Below are 17,747 nucleotides of genomic sequence, written 5' to 3' on the forward strand. Positions count from 1 at the left end.
CCAGGCCGGGCAAATGTTAACAAGCTCGATCTGTGACAGACAAGGCTGTGCGGTGCCCTGAGGAGGGACACTGCCTGCTCACTAACATTTAGAAAACAGGCAATGCTAAACTGCTGCAGGGCAAGTGATCACCATCAAACATGACCCAGGGTGGCTTATTAGAGACATGATTAAGAAATATGCACAACCTATGTACTGTGTTAGAAACGGTAAACTTGGAACTTAGTCATCATATGTTTTACATACACAAAATCAGAGAAAGATCACAACTTTGGATAGTTTCTCTCGCATATAACTCTTGTTTTCTCTGTGATCAAATCTTTGCAGAACAAATATTTTTTAATGAATGACTCTAAAAAAAGGATCTCAGTAAAACAGACATGCTTTCGGACTAAGATAAAATTGATTTCCGTGTGTTAGGAACTCTCACACTCCAGCTATTCTTATTGTGTGTCAGATTATAAACTGACTGCGAACGAACCAAAAAAACCCTGCACACTTTCATCTGATTAAATTATAAGCCTAAATTGTCGTAAAATAATTTTTGGTTCTTTCACCATTACCTTGCAAAAATATTGACAAAAAATACGGTGTATATGATGGATCAGTGAGTAGAAGCATGTTTTGTGCAGTACAATAATCCAGAACAGTCTTTATATTGGAACAGGTTTTATATTGATGTACAGAATCAATATATCGAAAGAGACTGAAGGATTCTTTAATGAAAAGCTGATTAGCAATCATTGTCTTAATATAAGCAGATTATTTGGTGGTAGCATATCAACAGCAAGCAGCAGTAAAGCATATCGACCCCCATGATGGCATCACTTATTCATTACACACCTCTGTGGATGCCAGTTGGCCCGCAGGCTAATTGTCACGGACACATACAGTACAATATGGAGAGCAACCCCCACTTCTACACAACCCCTCCCCCACGCCTCCTTCTCCTCTGCCTCACTCCACCTTCCTCAGTTCTCTCTCCCATTCGCGTCCTGTCACTAATCCTGATCCTTAAAGGGAAACATCGCTTCCGTTTGGAGGAAAACACTACATAGGATATACAGCCAGACACGTAGCTGGTACAAAATGACGAATATAAGCCCGTCCATATTTAATACAATTCTGTGGTTTCTCAGTCAGTGAGGAATCATATGATCCCATAGACTTGCATTCTTCTTTGTACCCAGTGTTATTAACTGAATTATGCACTGTAACTGATGTGCTGAGAAGTCTGCAGGATGACAGGGAAGGAAAAGGAGGAGAGGGGCAAGATAAGTAATAACTGATGAGGAAGTGATGGCAGGATGGTTCAGATGAAGAGCTGAGCAAAGTTAGTTTTCAGAAAACTGCTATAATATAAAAAGTCTCTGACTGACTATTCTAGTGTGAGCAGAGGAGTTAGCTTTGTATTTGCTTCTATTTTTTAATTTCTTTCTAATTTTTGTTTTCCATCAAGTTTAGTTTCCATTTTCAGAAGTATTTTTTATTGTTTAAAAATGTTTAGTGTTGGATTAGTTTTTATTAGTTTCGGTAAAAGATGTATGTTTTTGTATTATGATATGGGGGGTATTTGTCAAGGGGGGATTTAAGAATTAAGATATTACAATACAAACACAACACTTTGGGAGGGCAGCTGACTCCCACTCTCAGTAAACAGACGCACCAAGGCCTCTTCCTGCTTGTTGTGATGACAAATTTGACCAAACAGACGAAGACTCAAACTAAAAACATTTCCTGCATATTCTTATTTCATGTAAGATAGTTTTGAAAGTACACAATAGCATTTCAGTTAGTTTTTTAAATTTTTTTCCAAGAGTTTAGCTTTTATTTTTACTTTGGTTAACTAAAATGTTTTTCACACCTAGTTTTAGTTTTTCGTTAACTATGATAACTTTGGTGAGCAGTCCCTCATAAATAATGAACATACTGTGAGAGAGCAGCAGAGGTTTCCCCTCTGATCGACTGTATTTTACAGTAGATTATTGGAGTGCATGTGGTCAAGCGTAAACCTCTGATGTTATCTCCTCTGCCCCACTCGGCTCCACATCTGTATTTGAGCTTTAACAAATCACCACGTCTGCTGTAATCTGCCAAGGCCATATTATATAGAGACCCCTTTATCCTTGCATCATCTGGCTTTTGATAGTCCCACTCATTCAGCCATTCAGAGATTAACGCTCTCTATCCCTTTCTTCCTGTCTTTCTTTCTTACACATGCAACGAGTCAGATGGGATCCATCCTGGGAACAACAGAGAGCAGCTGAGCGGACACATTGACAGACAGCGAGAAGCTCATTCCTTCTTCCCAGGAAAAAGACTGCACCAATGAAAGATTGCTTAAGGGTAACCAATCAGGCTTCTCGACAAACAGCTGGCTCCAGAGAAAACACAGACAGAGGGGTGGAAAGAGGGAGACAGACGAGACAAAGTCAGCAACTCCTACAGGAGATTTTCCTCTCCAATTTTTCCTCGATTTCTCTCCAACTCAAGCTAGTTGCATTTTTCAACAGAATGTAGAGCTGGAACGATATAGAGGACAGTGCAGACACACAATCCTACAAAAACGAACAGATTCTGCAGTCTGGAGGCTGAGCCAGGATTTAAACAGAAACACTAGAGAGAGAGGAATCATTCCAGCACACTCCAAAGCCAGTTTTACTTTAACCCACACTACTCCTGAAAACACAGGAAAACTAAGAGAGGAGGTGACGAGGAGTTGTGTCGCCTTACCCGAAATCATCCAGAGAATACATGTCGCTGAAGTAGACAGTCCAGTCCTCACGCAAAACGATGAAAGGAGTTATAAAGGAGGAGATTATGGAGGAGAGGGGGAAGTGTCAGCCTGAGAGGAGAGATCGGTGCACATGCTGTCTGACGCTGAAGCAGACTCAACCTTTCACTTCTTCACATCCTCTGAAAGACGTTCTTAAAAATCCACCACGCCAACAGAGCAGACTTAAGACTGAGACACAGAAAGAGTGGGAGGGAAGGAGTGAGAGAGACAGAGAGATGAGGAGTGTTGCAAGAGAGTGAGGGAATGCAAGAGAGAGAGAGAGAGAGAGAGAGAGGGAGAAGATCATGTGACCAGTGCAGACCAGTCACCTCTCTCCACTCAGAGGATTGGAGTGCCGTCTTTCAACCTCCAAGGAATCATTTCCACTGGATGGAAATTACATGTTTGCCTATATAGGAAACAAGAGAGCTTTTACAGCCAGCCTTTCTATAGCATGCAAAGTTCAGTAGGGTGTAGCTTTAAATAGATTCCACAGTAAGCGAATAGAAAATGCATGTAAACCATAACCCTTAATCACCAATTAACCACAGAGTGAAAAACACACAGCGACACACCAGTTCCTTCATTCAGGATTCAGGATTCATTTAAAGGACACAACATTAAAGCTCAAAATAAAGCGTACTGTGGGAGCAGATGAAATCATTAGTTTTATATTCTAGCAACAAAGGCTTTCATTCATCTAGTGTGGCCTTATCAGAATTCGTCTTCAAATGGTGGTCCATCTGGCGGACGCAAACTTAGACTATTAAGCTTCTTTGCCAAAGCAAGCTGAGGTGTGGGAAACAAACAAAGAGCAATCTAGTCCACTGAAAGATTAGGAGGCTTTGTGGGTTTAGAAAATATTAAGAAACATGCAACAGACTCGGGGTCTAAAATGGAGCCTGTGAGGGTCAGTGAACTACAAGATACTCTTCTTTTCTAAAGCAGGGCTTATTGCTTGAAATAATAAGAACATGCATCCTAAATTAGTGGCTGGTAAAGCTGAAAAAGAAGAAAACACACTCCAGTGTTAAAATGGGTTTAAACTGTAGGATGATGTGGAGCAACGCCTGAGAGAAAGAGAGAAAGAAGAAATGCTTCGCTTGGCTGTAAATGCTTCTCACAGTATGTGGTGGAGTCATCTGATATGGCTGGTTTGACCTCCATCATGTCAAAAAGACACAAAATGCATTTTCACCATCAAATCTCCAACAACACACAGCTTGTGTATGATGTATGGGCTGTACTAGAAAATGTTCAGGGTGTATGTATAATCGTTTGTGGTGTTTAGAGAATGTATGGTACGTGATAAGGAGAGATTGAGGGAAATCACATGGTATCTGTGTTTATCTTGAAAAAACAAACCAGCTACTGGACCAGAAATAAAGTTTAAAAATAAAGTCTTCTAGTGTTGTATTGTCACCATTGTGTGTCTGAAGATTATAACCAGAGAGGGATTTATTCTAATTATTTTTAGGTGCATGAGGAGAGAAAAAGATCCAGAAATTCACATGAGAAACAAGAGAAAACAGAGGAGTTTTTGATAAATAAAATCTTAATTTTGCACAGAATATATTTTCCGCTTCACTATCTTAACTACTTTTTCCACCCCACCCCTTGGGGAGTCCCAACCCCCCTGATGTAGAAAAATATGCAAATATGAACACTGTATTCTCCCTATTAACCAAGTGGTCACATGACCTACACAGCTGTGTACAATTCAACATACTGCACTGGTCAAGTGCTGCTGATGCCTACAGGAGGCAGACAAAACATCTTCAGCACTGCTTAACAAAAGACTTTAATTTTGAAGAAACTATATCCCTGATGACGCATTGCTACAAAATAAGAGTCCTCTTAGCATGCATATCACTCAGCAGCATTTGTCAGCTGTTTTCTTCTGACCAAAATATGCCCTTTAGTATTGGAAGGTCCCAGGTACGAATAGCTACCACTGAATATCTGGTGCGATTGGCAATCTTGTCAACATATTGTTTGATCAGAAGGGGTCAGATATAAATTTTGCCAGGTTCAGACTATTTTATCCAGAGCAGTGTGATTATGATTTAGTCACTTCAGAGTTCAAAGTCATTCTCCTTTGCTCTTGCTCCTGCCTGGTCTCAGCAAGGCTGAAGTGAAACTGTACACCACCGCTGTCAATGAAAAGCATGGAGCATGTGAGTGTTGTGGCTGTACGCGGTGACGCTGGCTCACGTGGAGCTGCTCATCGATCAGCTCGGAGGGCAACAGCAGCAGCAGCAGCAGCAGCCTGCAGTATGATGCATAACTCAGCATTTTACCCTCCACTGGCTGCGCTCGCCCATTCTACCTTTCCCACGATGAGTCACCACAACAACCGTTTCAGAAATCATCCTGCATTAAAACTACTGGATGGACGTCTCGCTTATGCCCTCTTCCACTGTTTCTCTCATAACCCGCTCTACCCCCCACCCACCTCTCTCTCTCTCTCTCTCTCACACACACACACACACACACACAAAGGAAGCATCACATAATAAAACTACTAGTGTAACCAGACTAAAAATAGCTCAGCTACACTCAAACATGTACACACACATGCGCACACATGCATGAGCATGTTCATGCACATACATAAATGCAGACATGGAGGCACTGATGCTGAACAAATGATGTAATTGAATTAAATCTTCTTTTTCTTGACTCTGCAGGTCACCTTGTTGTTGCTTCGTGGAGATTTAAGACTTCCTTTTGGGCTTGAGTCAAACAACAGATCTGCCTCTGGCAACACACAGGATGGGACACAAGCTGCACAGTTTTACAGAAAAGAGGAAACAGCGTGTTCATCCAAGTGAACTGGAAGATATGAATCTTACATGTTTACTGTCTGAGCGTATGATAGTTCAGCTACTGGCTTTGAGTTGTGTGAGGTTACTGGAAAGAGCGGAGTTATTTGGATCAGGACAGGTAGAGGGAAAAAAAATCTGCTGGACTAGATATCCAGATGTGAGAGCATCTAAGGCTTTCTTTTTCCCTTTCTCGCTGAGGGGAGTAACGCCACAACTACACACTCAGACAGAAACACATACACACATGCAGACAAACACCGGTAGCTACAGTAAAAGCAGGGAGAGTGCACTGTATCTGAGGAGAGCTGTCAGAGTAAATCTGAAGCCATAAAACAGAATGGTGCAGGCTGCAGCTACAGAGACACAGAGGAGTCAAACTTAAGGCAGCAGTGGGAAATATAAAAAGACCGCTTCACAAATAGAACAGAGTACAGAGGCTCTGCTGCTGGAGAAGATTTGGGCCTCAGCACATTTTGCATGCCAACATAAGCAGGGAAAGGCCGAAAATACCATCCACAGCCTCGGATATAGACTGAGGATTTAAACATGAGACACATTTCATATAGGCTGAGCATGTGCATGTGTGGATCCGTCATGGAGTTGGCTTATGGAGGTGTGTGTGTGTGTGTGTGTGTGTGTGTGTGTGTGAGGAAGGGGGGGCGGATGGGGGGCGTCTGTCTGATAACCTGCCTGGCAACCACCAGAATAAACACCCTCCTCCTCCTTCTTCTGCCACTCACACATCCAATTTCCCCCCTGCAGCCGCTCACACTGCCCGGTGCAGTTTATTCCTCCAGGTATTGATGATGTGCAGAAATACATGATGCTGTCGTTTCCATGACAACATCAACCTGGCTTGAGAGCTGCATTTAACACACTGGGCGGGTCCGGCGGTGACAATAGAGGGCTAATAAAGAGGGGGGAAACAGCAGAACTGATAATAGATGATTCGCCTTGGGTGTTTGGACAGCAGAGCGAATGATAAAGGACGCCTGTGTGAAGCTGAGGCCCGGTGGGTGGGCCCCTGGACGCTCATAATACTATAATCCATAAGGCTCTCTATAGGAGGAAAATGAGCCGTAAGGTTGATCACCGCAATATTAGCTGTGTATTCTTCTAAGATAAACGTAGAAAAGCAGATGTAGGCTGGAGGCAGAGGGCTGAGTGTCGGTGCGCATCTGTCATGACGCGTCAAACGGAGCGCATGGTGTTGGCCGCCGCTTACCTCATTTTCTCGTCTTTTATTCAGCCGGAGATGATGGCACTGATGAGGCTGATGAAAAGCACCAGCAGTCCGCTTATTTTTCCCGTACGTACAGCCTGTTTGGCTCGAATCAGCTGTCCACTGCGAGTCCCTTGTCCGCGGAGATTTTTTTTACAGGCTGATGATGAGTCGTGTTGCAGAGACGCTAAGCGAGTACACGAGCGTTTTCTCCCATCCGCTTTGTGCTCCGTTGTCTCTGCTCCCCACGCGCGCTGCTGCGTGTCCTTAAGTCCATGTTCAGCCGGGACTCGTGCTCGGTCGAAGACGGTGAACGGTGGTCGTCAGCCGCCGCCTCCCTCATGCCATATTTTCTTCCCATTCGGAGTGTTTTGGTGAGGTGGAGAGATTTGGGGGTAAAATGCTAATGCTGCGTGCGAAGGAGGAGGAGGAGGAGGAGGGGGGGAGCACACCGGCTCAATGCTGCCCACCTGCGGCGAAGACGCACGCTCACAGCCCTCTGACGCCCCCCCTACCCCATCCCTAGTATTACCAGTGTGCCCTCATGATGCTATGGTGGTCTATAGAAGCTATAAGTGTGGCTATAAGATGCCCATAATGTCTTCTGTATGGTAATTTTTTTATAAAGAAATACAAACCATGCTAGAGTATAAGTGTGCATTATATTAACACATTACACTTCTAAGGGATTTTCTTTTAAAATAAATAAACATCACACAAAAAAAGTCAAACAAAATGGAAAATATGAGACACAGCCCCATAGGAGTTTAATGTTGCATTTACTGTCAGACAAATGTTAAATGTTCAATGGTACTCTGCAGCCCCAAATGTTTAGTGGTAATCATGTTACATTCACTCTGTTGAGTGGTGACTTCATCTCACTGCTGTTAGAAGATTTCAGTGGTTTTCCTGATAAGACAGCGCCAACACTCAGCCATCAACCGTCAGAACAACACCAACATGCCTCACATCAGCTGTCGTACTAAAATCTGCTGAACCCCCTATCCTGTTTAATAATGCATATGTGTAATATTGGCTTGCTGTTAACAGTAAGATGAGGAGCGCGAAGCTTGGAAGATTGAAAGCAGGTTCATGAAAAGCTCCAGTAAGTGCTAAATGGTGATATGATGAGCAGGTAAATAGACCTGCCGTACGTTTATCAGGCTGAAGCAGTGCATTAGAGTAAAAAACACCTCTAGGTTAAATATCTTGCCAGCGTCTGATGGTGCACATCAGACAAAAACAGTTACAGTGTAATGGTCTCACCCTTCCCCTTCCTCAACTGATCTGGGAGCAGTGAAATGTAGATAGATACAGATTTGAAAAGGCTTCACATCATCGAAAAAACCCCAATACATGCTTCATTTTCATTTTCCTTGCACTTCAAGGCAAATGAACGATAGAACAACCCATTCCAAAGCTCTCAAACAGTTTCAAATGCTGTATATTCACCCACATTTTTCTCATATCAGTTTCAAACCTTTCAGGATATTTACACATCTGGGATTTATTGTAAGGAAAAACTCAAAGGAACTGAAAGTGGCAATGAAGGATTTGACTCATGACCAATAAATAATAGAAAAGGTGTTTTCTTTAACACCTGGAAGCACAAAAGCATAGAAAATGTTTTGCTAGGGTAGTGTAAAATGCTTAAAACTGTAGCTCTGAATCTAGATATCATTTTTCATTGCCCTAAATAATTTCCCCAAATGATCATAGCTTCAAATGATGGCTAGCATCACATCTGACTGGACTCCTTTCTGTATTTAGGTATCATGTCCACAAAATTCATTTGCAAGCATTTGCCTAGACTGTATGGGTAGTTTTCATACCCAATGCAAATAGTTCAGTAATGGGCACGTTTTGAGATGTGTTTAGGGCTCCTTCTGATATGTCAATGGTAATAACAGGGAAGAGTCCTGATTCACTAGTGCTTTCCTGAGTTGTTAAATACAAAACAAAACAAAGTTTAACAATTAGAAAATCACTACGTTCTTTCTTTCCGTACACAGTTTTTGTTCCAGTGCTCTTGGATCTCCAGTGCGATGATATTCAGTCTGGTGCAGGCAGTGAAACAAACCTCTTGTGTCCGTTATCTGTGGCTGGAGTGTGCACAATACAAGAACAGTGAAAGCCAAACTGTACAGCTGCTGTCAGAAAGTCAGAGCCTTTGGTTCTGTTTAGTTGGATTTGATCCATCTGATCTGTTTTGTCTTGTGTCATTGGTAAGTAGGCTACAGTACGTGAGAGGGGGATTTCTTTTTACATGTAGTGTGAATGAAGAAAAGGAGAAATAGTCAAGATTTTTGTATTTCAAGCAACCGCACATTACACCTCAGTTCATCTCATGTGGGATCTGAGAGCGGATCAGGAAGCAGACTCAGGACACGGGTTCCTCTGCTGTTAATTCACTTCAGTCCAGTACAGGCAGATCCACTTTTGTTATTGTCATCTGAGTTAATTTAAGTTTGGTTCGGTTCAGTTTAGTGCAGTTCAGTTCGGTTCAGTTTGCCTCAGGTGGGTTTCAGACCCCAGCAGCAGTAGGAAACCGACAGTATCTGTGTCTGTCTGCTCCCTCAGACTATCCTCCACTGCATCACGCTCATGTCCTTCCCTCCAGTCGACACCAGGTAGATGTCGTCATACAGGAAGGACACGTTGGTCACGTGACTGCTGTGGCCGCCGTACACATGGCTGGGAGCCTGAGAAGAAAACCCAAATAATTAACTTTTAGTCTTTTTGCCTCTTACAATATGTTAATTTTCTTTTTAACTTTACAGAGATGTATATTTTGCATGACAGTATGCAGTATTTTACCCTGAACTGTGAACAGGGGTATGAGAACAGATGGACCTTCCCAAAGTCGTCTCCAGTAACCATGAGGCTCTTATCGTTGCTCCTGCAGACAGCGTTGATGTCAGTGCCGTCTGAGCCGTCGGGCCACAAACCTGAGGAGCATAGAGCAGTGGGAGGCTCTGTTGAATGAACATTGAAACACTAACACACCTTAAAGAGGGAGAGGGGAGGGGCTTTCACTCACCGAAGACCTGGAAGCCCAGAGTGCAGGTGTAGGTGGTCCACTCGATGTCCCTGGTGGTCTCCACACTGACCACCTGTTTACACACCGATGGGATCCCTGGGAAAATACCCAGAAACCTCATAACCACATTTTCAGCACAAATTTCGCTGCAAAACAGCTCCTGTCAACACGTCAGCTCAGGTTTTGAAAGTGTGTCCACCAATGTGTTAATGTGTACAATTAACTGCTACACATCGACAATTTATGATAGAGGTTCAAAACCGCTATGTTCAAAGTCGCTATGATTTTCTATGCAGCAACTCATACATGTTTGTATCTGACTATAAGTTGAATCAAAAAGGCTCATTTAGCATGGGGCTTTTTGGGGGGACTCAGGCTAATCTAGCAGCATGTCAAATAATGTAACATTAATTCCTGATGAACTATTAAAGGCCCGATTCCAAATATTTTCTGAATCCGCTATTTACTCCCCGTGATGGGATCCCACATGAACGCAAATGTCTTGGCCAAAGTTACAAGTTTCTGTAGTTGTGTTTTGGTCTTTCTGGTCTCAGAATCTTTTTTGGGTTAAACTCCTTTAACTCTGATGTCCAACACAACTATGATATAACACCGTTTTATGATACTAAATGAGAAGTGTAAAGGAATCAACCAATGAAGAAAGTTTGAGTAGTTGTCAATTTGTCATATATATTTGATCATTTTACACATTATTTCATCTATAACATCACACAATCAAAAACCCACCAAACTGACAAAGGGTGTGAGAGGCATAGACAGAGTCATACTTACAGTAAAGTATCTCGTAGTCCCCTGAATTGGATACCAGGTACTGGGAGTCCACTGACCAGTCCAGGTGGGTGATGAAACTAGAGTGACCCTGAGATTTCATACAAACAGAGGCAGTTAGATTATTTATCTTTATCTGCACTACACAGTTTTCCTGGAGTAGAAGACATATGTTTTTTCAAACACCAGAAATAATCGAAAAACTGTGGATTTATTTTGCAACCCTTAGTCATTATGTTAACGAAGACATATCGCTGTATGACTCAGCTCGCTGTCATTTATCATTTTACAGCTTTTCTATCAACACACCGTGAGGACAGAGTGTACAGAGTGGAGGCCCAAATATAGACAGAAGGAGGGAACTATAAATATAAAGTTGATGCAGGGAGGAACTAAAAATAAAGGAACCATGGATGAGGGGGGATTATAAATACAGGTGCTCACCGAGCATTTCCCCACTCGGCTGTACTTCCTCCCATTTTCTCCCACAGCGTAGATATAGATGTAGTTGTCGTGGGAACCGATGGCCAGGAAGTTACCATCTAAATAAAATAGAAGAAGACAGGAAGATTATTAGGAATAAATGAAAAGAAAATGTAGATGTCTGCAGATATTAATTTATAAAGACCGCCTAGATCTTTAAAATCAATTCATCATGTGACTTCAAATAAAGTTGTGTGTTTTCTCTTCTTTGTGTAATAATTAAAATTTCTGTTAGACATGAATACAAGCCGTGCTGTACATTTTCAAATAACAAAAGGATAAACAGACAACACTGTGTCTGCACAGCGGAGACACACTGTCAGCAGTTATGTACCTGGTCCATAGCTCATCACAGACAGCTGCTCGTTCCCGTCTGTGTGCACTGTGACGAGATCCTTAGAGTCAGTGTCCAGCACCAGCCACCTGCAGGGTCAGTGACAGACTGCTCAGCAATCTGGTTTAATCAAATAACGATTCAGATCTGCGCTGGATGATTGTGCCAACGACTGTTTACTTATAACTCAATAAACGCTTTATTTCTTTGCTTTTTTGATGATGAGCTCTACCTGCCAGTTTGGGTTCCTATAGCAACCACAGCACCAGACGGGTGGAAGCCTGCTGATTGGGCAGCGTCCTGCCAGAAACAGGAAGAAGATTATACTGAAAGTGAGAAATGTGTTTTTCTTATTTTTATTTCAATGTGCACAATGATGCATGTGAGAGTTATACTATTTGAATCTGAGTTAGTAAGTTTGTGTGGCATTACAGTTAGTTTTGAAGCCAATAGTGGTTCAATATGCAGCTTCACTGAAAAGTGAAATAATGTATATGGTACATGACTGATTTAAAAGTCATATTACTCCGGAGATTCAGTTTCGGCTGATTCCCAAGGATAACAGCACAGATAAAACATGGCTGATTCATCATCTGCTGTGTGCTGTTGTATGTAATTCCCATGACTGACCCCAGGCGGCAGTGTTGACTAAACATACCTCCATACTCTTGGTCCAGATGAGCTGATGGGAACTCGAGTCCCACAGGCAGACCTGCCGGTCATAGCCGCAGGTGAGGAACTGAGGCTTCCAGGCATGGACAGCCAGACCCCACAACTCATCAGTGTGACCCTGAAGAGGAGAGGAGAGTTTTCCTTCTTCATCTGCTGCAACATTACAGCCTTTCAAATGTGAGCTTTACTTTGTCCAGTAATTGAATCAGTAATAAAAGTAGTTGTTAGCTGCAGCACTACATTGAAATTCAAATTTAGATACAGTGTACTACATGGGTGTATCTACCTGGGTAATAGGCACAAATTCTCCATCCAAACTGCCTTGCAAAACAAAGTGCTTGGTAGTCCCAATGAGCACAGTCTCCCCTCGGCCCTCTGCTATGGTCCTGATAGGACCAAACAACTCAGGCACCTGCGGAGAGAAAATACAATAATCATGTAAGCCATCTGTTCACCTGGAAGCGAAGAATAAACATCAACTAATCTTTTACTGCATAATGTGGTCTCATTAGAGCAAATAAGACACGAGTGATCTATAATTCTTGTCACTATAAATATCAATGAATCTCTTAGAGAGCACAAACACCTCATCCTCTGTAATATTTATGAAATGGTGCAGTATTCAGAATGCATATTCCCTCGCCCCGGGCAGCACTGCAATTTCTGGCTAATATAAGCAACCTACTTTAAAAGAAGAAGCTGGATATGCAGCTTAACGTTTTATTGAAATACATTAACAAAATGTGGTAGCAGATCAGATCATTAGGATGCTGCAGAGCTCTAAAGCTGACCATTAAAAATCCATGCGGTCTCGCAATTAAATCATTTTTCGCCCTTAAAATCATGTGTGATTTATAAACTTCAGTTTTATTTTACATGTAAGAAACCGTGGAATATTTATGGAACTATTTTCTCACCTCAACCGTTTGTATCTGCTGGTAACTGCTGTCCCAGGAGATGAGCCTGCGGTCTTTTCCTCCAGACACTAGTGTGCCGTTCCTCAGCATGGACAGAGCAAAGATGCTGCCCTCGTGTGCTCCTTGGATGACGTGGCTGATGCGATTAGTGCCTGCGTGACAGAGATGGGATGAGATGGATGAGACGGTTCAGTTGGAGGGAGTTGGACATAAAGGTCGACTGCTGGAGGAGGGTAGATTAATGGATAGACAGGCAGACACAGTGATCAATAGACAAATCAGGGACAAAAAGAGAGATTGTGCAGTTTTGTAAGTATTAATGTCTAAATGCTGGATCCTTGCCCACATGGTACCCAGGCTAAGGAGACTGAACTGCTCTCTTTGGACCACTCTGTGTAAATCAAGGTTGAAGTAATGAATAAGTTAACGTGCCTTTTCCCCACACCAGGATGTTCCCACTTGAGTCTCCTGTGATGGCGTCGCCATTTTCCGCAAAGGTCACACACAACACAAACTTGGGCTTCTCCTGTTTCTGCAAGAAACACAAGAACACACACACACATATTGTTTTGCTTCGCTAGACTGCTACTGATTGTCTATAAAGCTATAGGTGGGATCATATATCATGATAATGATTGAATTTGTGCCTCTATATCAAACTTTATTGCTTCACGGTATTGGCCTATCATATGGGAAACCGTCTGGTGTCCTACCTCAAACAATCCTTGCTTCTTCACCAGCATTCCTTTCTCCAGGGTCCAGAAATAAAGATGGGACTTGCCACAGGTCACTATGATGTTGCTGTCTGTCGGGTGAAAGTCTGCAGCAAACACCGACTCGTTGGAGCACTGAACCAAAACACATGAAACACAAGACAGTGAGTTGTTAAAACTACGTGTGTACATCTTTAATAGAAAAATAATCTAAACGGGATGTTAGGATGTATTTAACACACATGCACACACACACACACACACACACCTTGACCTCAGCCAGTCTGTCCTCTCTCTGCCAGTCCCAGACTGAGAGGACGTGGTCATTGGAGTCATCTACGACGCACAGTGTGTTTCCTCCATTCTAACAAGAGACACAATCCCAAGTACAGTCAAAAACATACCAGAAATTAAATTCTTCCTTGTTAGGTGTGTCTGTGGTGCTCCCTTACCGACTTGGAGAAAGCCAGGCAGACCAGAGCTCGGTCAAAGAAGCCTGTTCCCAGAACGTGGAGTGTGTTGAGGCTAACAGAGTCCCACACACGGACATGAGGAGCAAGCTGCTGCCAAGAAAAAAACCACACAATCATCAGAATGATGCAATGTGAGGTTTACTGAAGCACTCGCTGAATTTAATGAACATATAAGTGAATACAGAGTGAATGTGGTTCCGCAGCTTGGCTGGGTTTGAAAATAGAATAGTCTGCATGAGCTGGATAAACATTGCGTCTTTCAAGAAAATAGCAAAGTCATAACTCCTCGCTCTGGTAATACAGCACACGACAAACTAATGTGGTGAGATATCAATAAGAGACCTCCCTTACTTTTCCATCTGAAGAGGTGCCCGCCACCTGTCCAGTTGCTATGGTGATCTTATCAGGGTGGACGGCCAGGCTGGTGAAGAGAAAGACATTAAAGCACACATGAAACCAGTTAAAGGCCTTTCAACATCAAAAGGTGCATTTGAATAAAGATGAGCAAGAACATGAAAGGCTGCATTCGGTGAGTGAGGTTTTTAAAGCTATGAATATGATTTTCACATTAGCTACCACACATCAGTAAACCTGTCTGCGCTAATTTGAGGGGGAAATGAGACAGTTTAAGATAAATTCACCCTCCTTTAGGTACGGCGGTGCAGCAACATGCACAGCACGTGTAAAGCACTGACACTTTCTAAAGTGTTCATTAATAATTTGAACTTGTCATAACCCCAGAGTGTAATGTTATAATCGTGGATGTCTCCTTTTAAGGTCTCATTGCACTTCACACTATCCTGCAGGCATATTTCCATGCTTGTGCACAGACATGCCTGCATGCAAACAAATTTTGTATACATATTTTTATCCATACATTTTTCTATATCAAGAAGGGATGTGAATAAACTGCACAGCCTGTGAGGATTGTGGAAAAGGTGTAAATATCAAGTCCACCAGGGAGAAGTGATGACGCTTGTGATTTGTGCTGCAGGGGAAGTAGTTCCTCAGGTTAGTGTGTGTGTGTGTGTGTGTGTGTGTGTGTGTGTGTGTTTTATAATCCCCTAGAGTCTCTCACCATTTGATGTCATCTGTGTGTCCAGTGTAATGTCTCTGCAGCTGCTCATCCACATTGAACAGGACGACCACTGAGGCGATGAAATACACCGTCTCTCCGGTGGGTAACAAGTAAAGGTTGGAGCGACAGTCTCGACCACGATAACCGTAACTGGATGTTCAAAAATGTCAAGGAGTGAAACAAAAGTAATATCCAAACAAATTATTTTTCAAGCAAACATGTGACACATTCCCCAGTTCCAGCTTTTCACTTCTGAAGATTTGCTGGGTTTTTTGTCTTCTCTGATAGTAAACTGAACATTTTTTGGTTTTGGACAGAACTTTAGGAATCATGTCTGTTTGAGACTGTTTTCTGAATAAATTTAGATTTTAGATTAATCGATAATGAAAATAATTGCATTTAAGGATCCATCTCCTTACACTCCAACCAGCAGGTGTAATGTTTAGGGACAGTGATAAATATTCACATTTACTCTGATGTTTAATAGAATGAAGAAAGCACAGTTTGACATTAACATTAATTAAATCCACTGTTGGTTGTTATATCTGTAATGTAGTTCACGATAGTTCACATGTCTATTTCTGTGTGTGTGTGTGTGTGTGTGTGTGTGTGCTTCTCTCCTCAGATTTAATCCTTCCTTTGTCTACCTCATGTGTTTTCCCCTGTTGGATTTCTGCTAGACTGAACAACACACTACATTCATTTTTTAATCAACAAATGACGAGCGAGAGGAACCACGACATGAAACAGAATAAAAATAAAATACCACAAGAGGAGTTGCTGACTGGTTGTGCCCCAGCCTGCCGGCTGAGCACGGGTTATTACTCACTGCAGGCTGCAGAGTGATGAGCCCGGCTCTGATTGTGGCAGCACAACACGGTGAAAATGAACATCTGAACAGATCCACTGTGACAAGCAGGGAGAGAGGAGGTGACACATTTGTCAGCGTCCTCTCTTCACTACACGACAGCCCAATCTGGATTTACTCTCCTCAGAAGATTAGTTTTCAAAACTTCCACAAGCAGGAGTTTTTATTTCCTCAGGAAATAAATAAAAAGGTGGTCTCACACAAGCTGCAGTGAAAGGATACACCCAGTCCAGTTTGAGTTTGTTGCTTGGCAGGTCGGCTCTGGCCTCCAGGCAGTAGCTGTCCACCTGGTCTTTGGGCATGTACATGGTGACGGGACGTCCCTTTAAGTACATTTTCACATAACCTTCCTCTAGAAAAAGCAACAGAAAAGACCCATGAGATAATATTCACACAGACGTGACTGCTGGAATTATGTCAGTTTGAATCTATGATAGTATGCGAATACCACAGACGTGACACTGAAGCAGAGTACAATGTGTTATTATGATGTGAATGACAAGGGTGACAATGTTGAATGTGTGACAAGATTAGAGGATAATGGAGAGACATGATATGGTGGGTTTTTGCTATGAAAAGGACAAGAAATTTGCAAACACAAACAAATTAGCTTTTTAGCAGACTTTATTAGTCATTTCAAAAACATTCTTATGACAACAAAGAGCGCAAAATGAACTGCAAACAAAACTCATGAATATTCAGCTCAGAGCAGAGGTTAACAGACATAAAATGCAGACAAAAGCAGAGCGATGCGAATGTTATGAAAAAAAAAACAGACCAGAGCTTAGAAAAAGGGGGGGTAATAAGAAATCCTCATCAAGATAACACATGCTAACACGGAAAAGGAACTCGTGCAGAAAACATCAACGGAGCCTAAACAAACAAAATGAAATCTCATCGGAAGAAAAAAATATGATATATAAAACAAGTTGCCAATCTTACCCATAAGTCCATTATATTACCTGAACTTCTGGGTGAGATTGGGAACCTGCTATCCCTCTGCAACTTTCTTTGGTATAAGTGGCCATATGGTGCTTTAATGGTACAGATGTGATATAAAATGGTGAATCTGGCTCTGTACTGACAGGCTCGTGCATATTACAGCTTGATAACTGGAATGAACAAGTACATCTAGAGAAGTGAGGGTTGCTATTCTCTGTGGACTCAGCTAGTAACAAATCTGGAAGTACTGGCTGGGAGACTTGACCGGGCTGCGGTAACTGGGTGTATCAAGGGCAGAGTACGAAGACAAACTCCCTGACTTTCTCAACTGGAGGTTAAAACTCGGGGTCCTTCTGACCGGTGGCACCTTGGCGGCGCCGGCCTTTCTGGCCGTGGTGGCCTTGCTGCTTTCTGAGGTTAGTTGGGGGTTGGTGACTGCACGGGACGTTACAGCAGAGGCCGTGGGGCTGCCGCTGGTCCCCGTCCGTTTGGCAGAGCGGCTGAGGTAAATCTGTACTGTGACTATTATGTAGATGGGGACAACAGCAGAGGAGCCGATGATGGAGAGGGGTGGTGGAGGTTGTCAGGGCCGGTATGGGTGGAGGGGGCCAT

General features: G+C 42.6%; 2 protein-coding genes across 9 annotated transcripts in view; both read right to left on the reverse strand.

Annotated features, from left to right (window-relative positions):
• The window catches only part of evla (Enah/Vasp-like a), a 33,077-nt gene extending 26,164 nt beyond the window's left edge, over window positions 1-6,913 (reverse strand). For 2 of the 3 annotated variants that reach the window (XM_070842733.1, XM_070842730.1), the window contains exon 1: window positions 2,734-2,940. In XM_070842733.1, the coding sequence (XP_070698834.1) occupies window positions 2,734-2,756 (23 nt within the window). In that variant the 5' untranslated portion in view covers window positions 2,757-2,940. Of the gene's footprint in view, window positions 1-2,733; window positions 2,941-6,829 lie in introns of those variants that run through there. The other variant, XM_070842731.1, reaches the window with a different exon arrangement.
• Window positions 6,914-7,586: 673 nt separating this feature from the next.
• The window catches only part of eml1 (EMAP like 1), a 47,993-nt gene continuing 37,832 nt past the window's right edge, over window positions 7,587-17,747 (reverse strand). For 5 of the 6 annotated variants that reach the window (XM_070841798.1, XM_070841800.1, XM_070841799.1 and 2 more), the window contains 17 exons: window positions 16,416-16,545; window positions 15,326-15,475; window positions 14,599-14,668; window positions 14,227-14,337; window positions 14,043-14,138; window positions 13,775-13,909; window positions 13,494-13,593; window positions 13,062-13,213; window positions 12,431-12,556; window positions 12,131-12,262; window positions 11,705-11,772; window positions 11,473-11,561; window positions 11,100-11,197; window positions 10,659-10,746; window positions 9,867-9,962; window positions 9,644-9,774; window positions 7,587-9,528 (listed from right to left, as the gene is read on the reverse strand). In XM_070841798.1, the coding sequence (XP_070697899.1) occupies window positions 9,403-9,528; window positions 9,644-9,774; window positions 9,867-9,962; window positions 10,659-10,746; window positions 11,100-11,197; window positions 11,473-11,561; window positions 11,705-11,772; window positions 12,131-12,262; window positions 12,431-12,556; window positions 13,062-13,213; window positions 13,494-13,593; window positions 13,775-13,909; window positions 14,043-14,138; window positions 14,227-14,337; window positions 14,599-14,668; window positions 15,326-15,475; window positions 16,416-16,545 (1,898 nt within the window). In that variant the 3' untranslated portion in view covers window positions 7,587-9,402. The remainder of the gene's footprint in view (window positions 9,529-9,643; window positions 9,775-9,866; window positions 9,963-10,658; window positions 10,747-11,099; window positions 11,198-11,472; window positions 11,562-11,704; window positions 11,773-12,130; window positions 12,263-12,430; window positions 12,557-13,061; window positions 13,214-13,493; window positions 13,594-13,774; window positions 13,910-14,042; window positions 14,139-14,226; window positions 14,338-14,598; window positions 14,669-15,325; window positions 15,476-16,415; window positions 16,546-17,747) is intronic. The other variant, XM_070841796.1, reaches the window with a different exon arrangement.

Source organism: Pempheris klunzingeri, chromosome 13 (genome assembly GCF_042242105.1).
Source record: "Pempheris klunzingeri isolate RE-2024b chromosome 13, fPemKlu1.hap1, whole genome shotgun sequence".
Lineage (NCBI taxonomy): Eukaryota > Metazoa > Chordata > Actinopteri > Acropomatiformes > Pempheridae > Pempheris > Pempheris klunzingeri.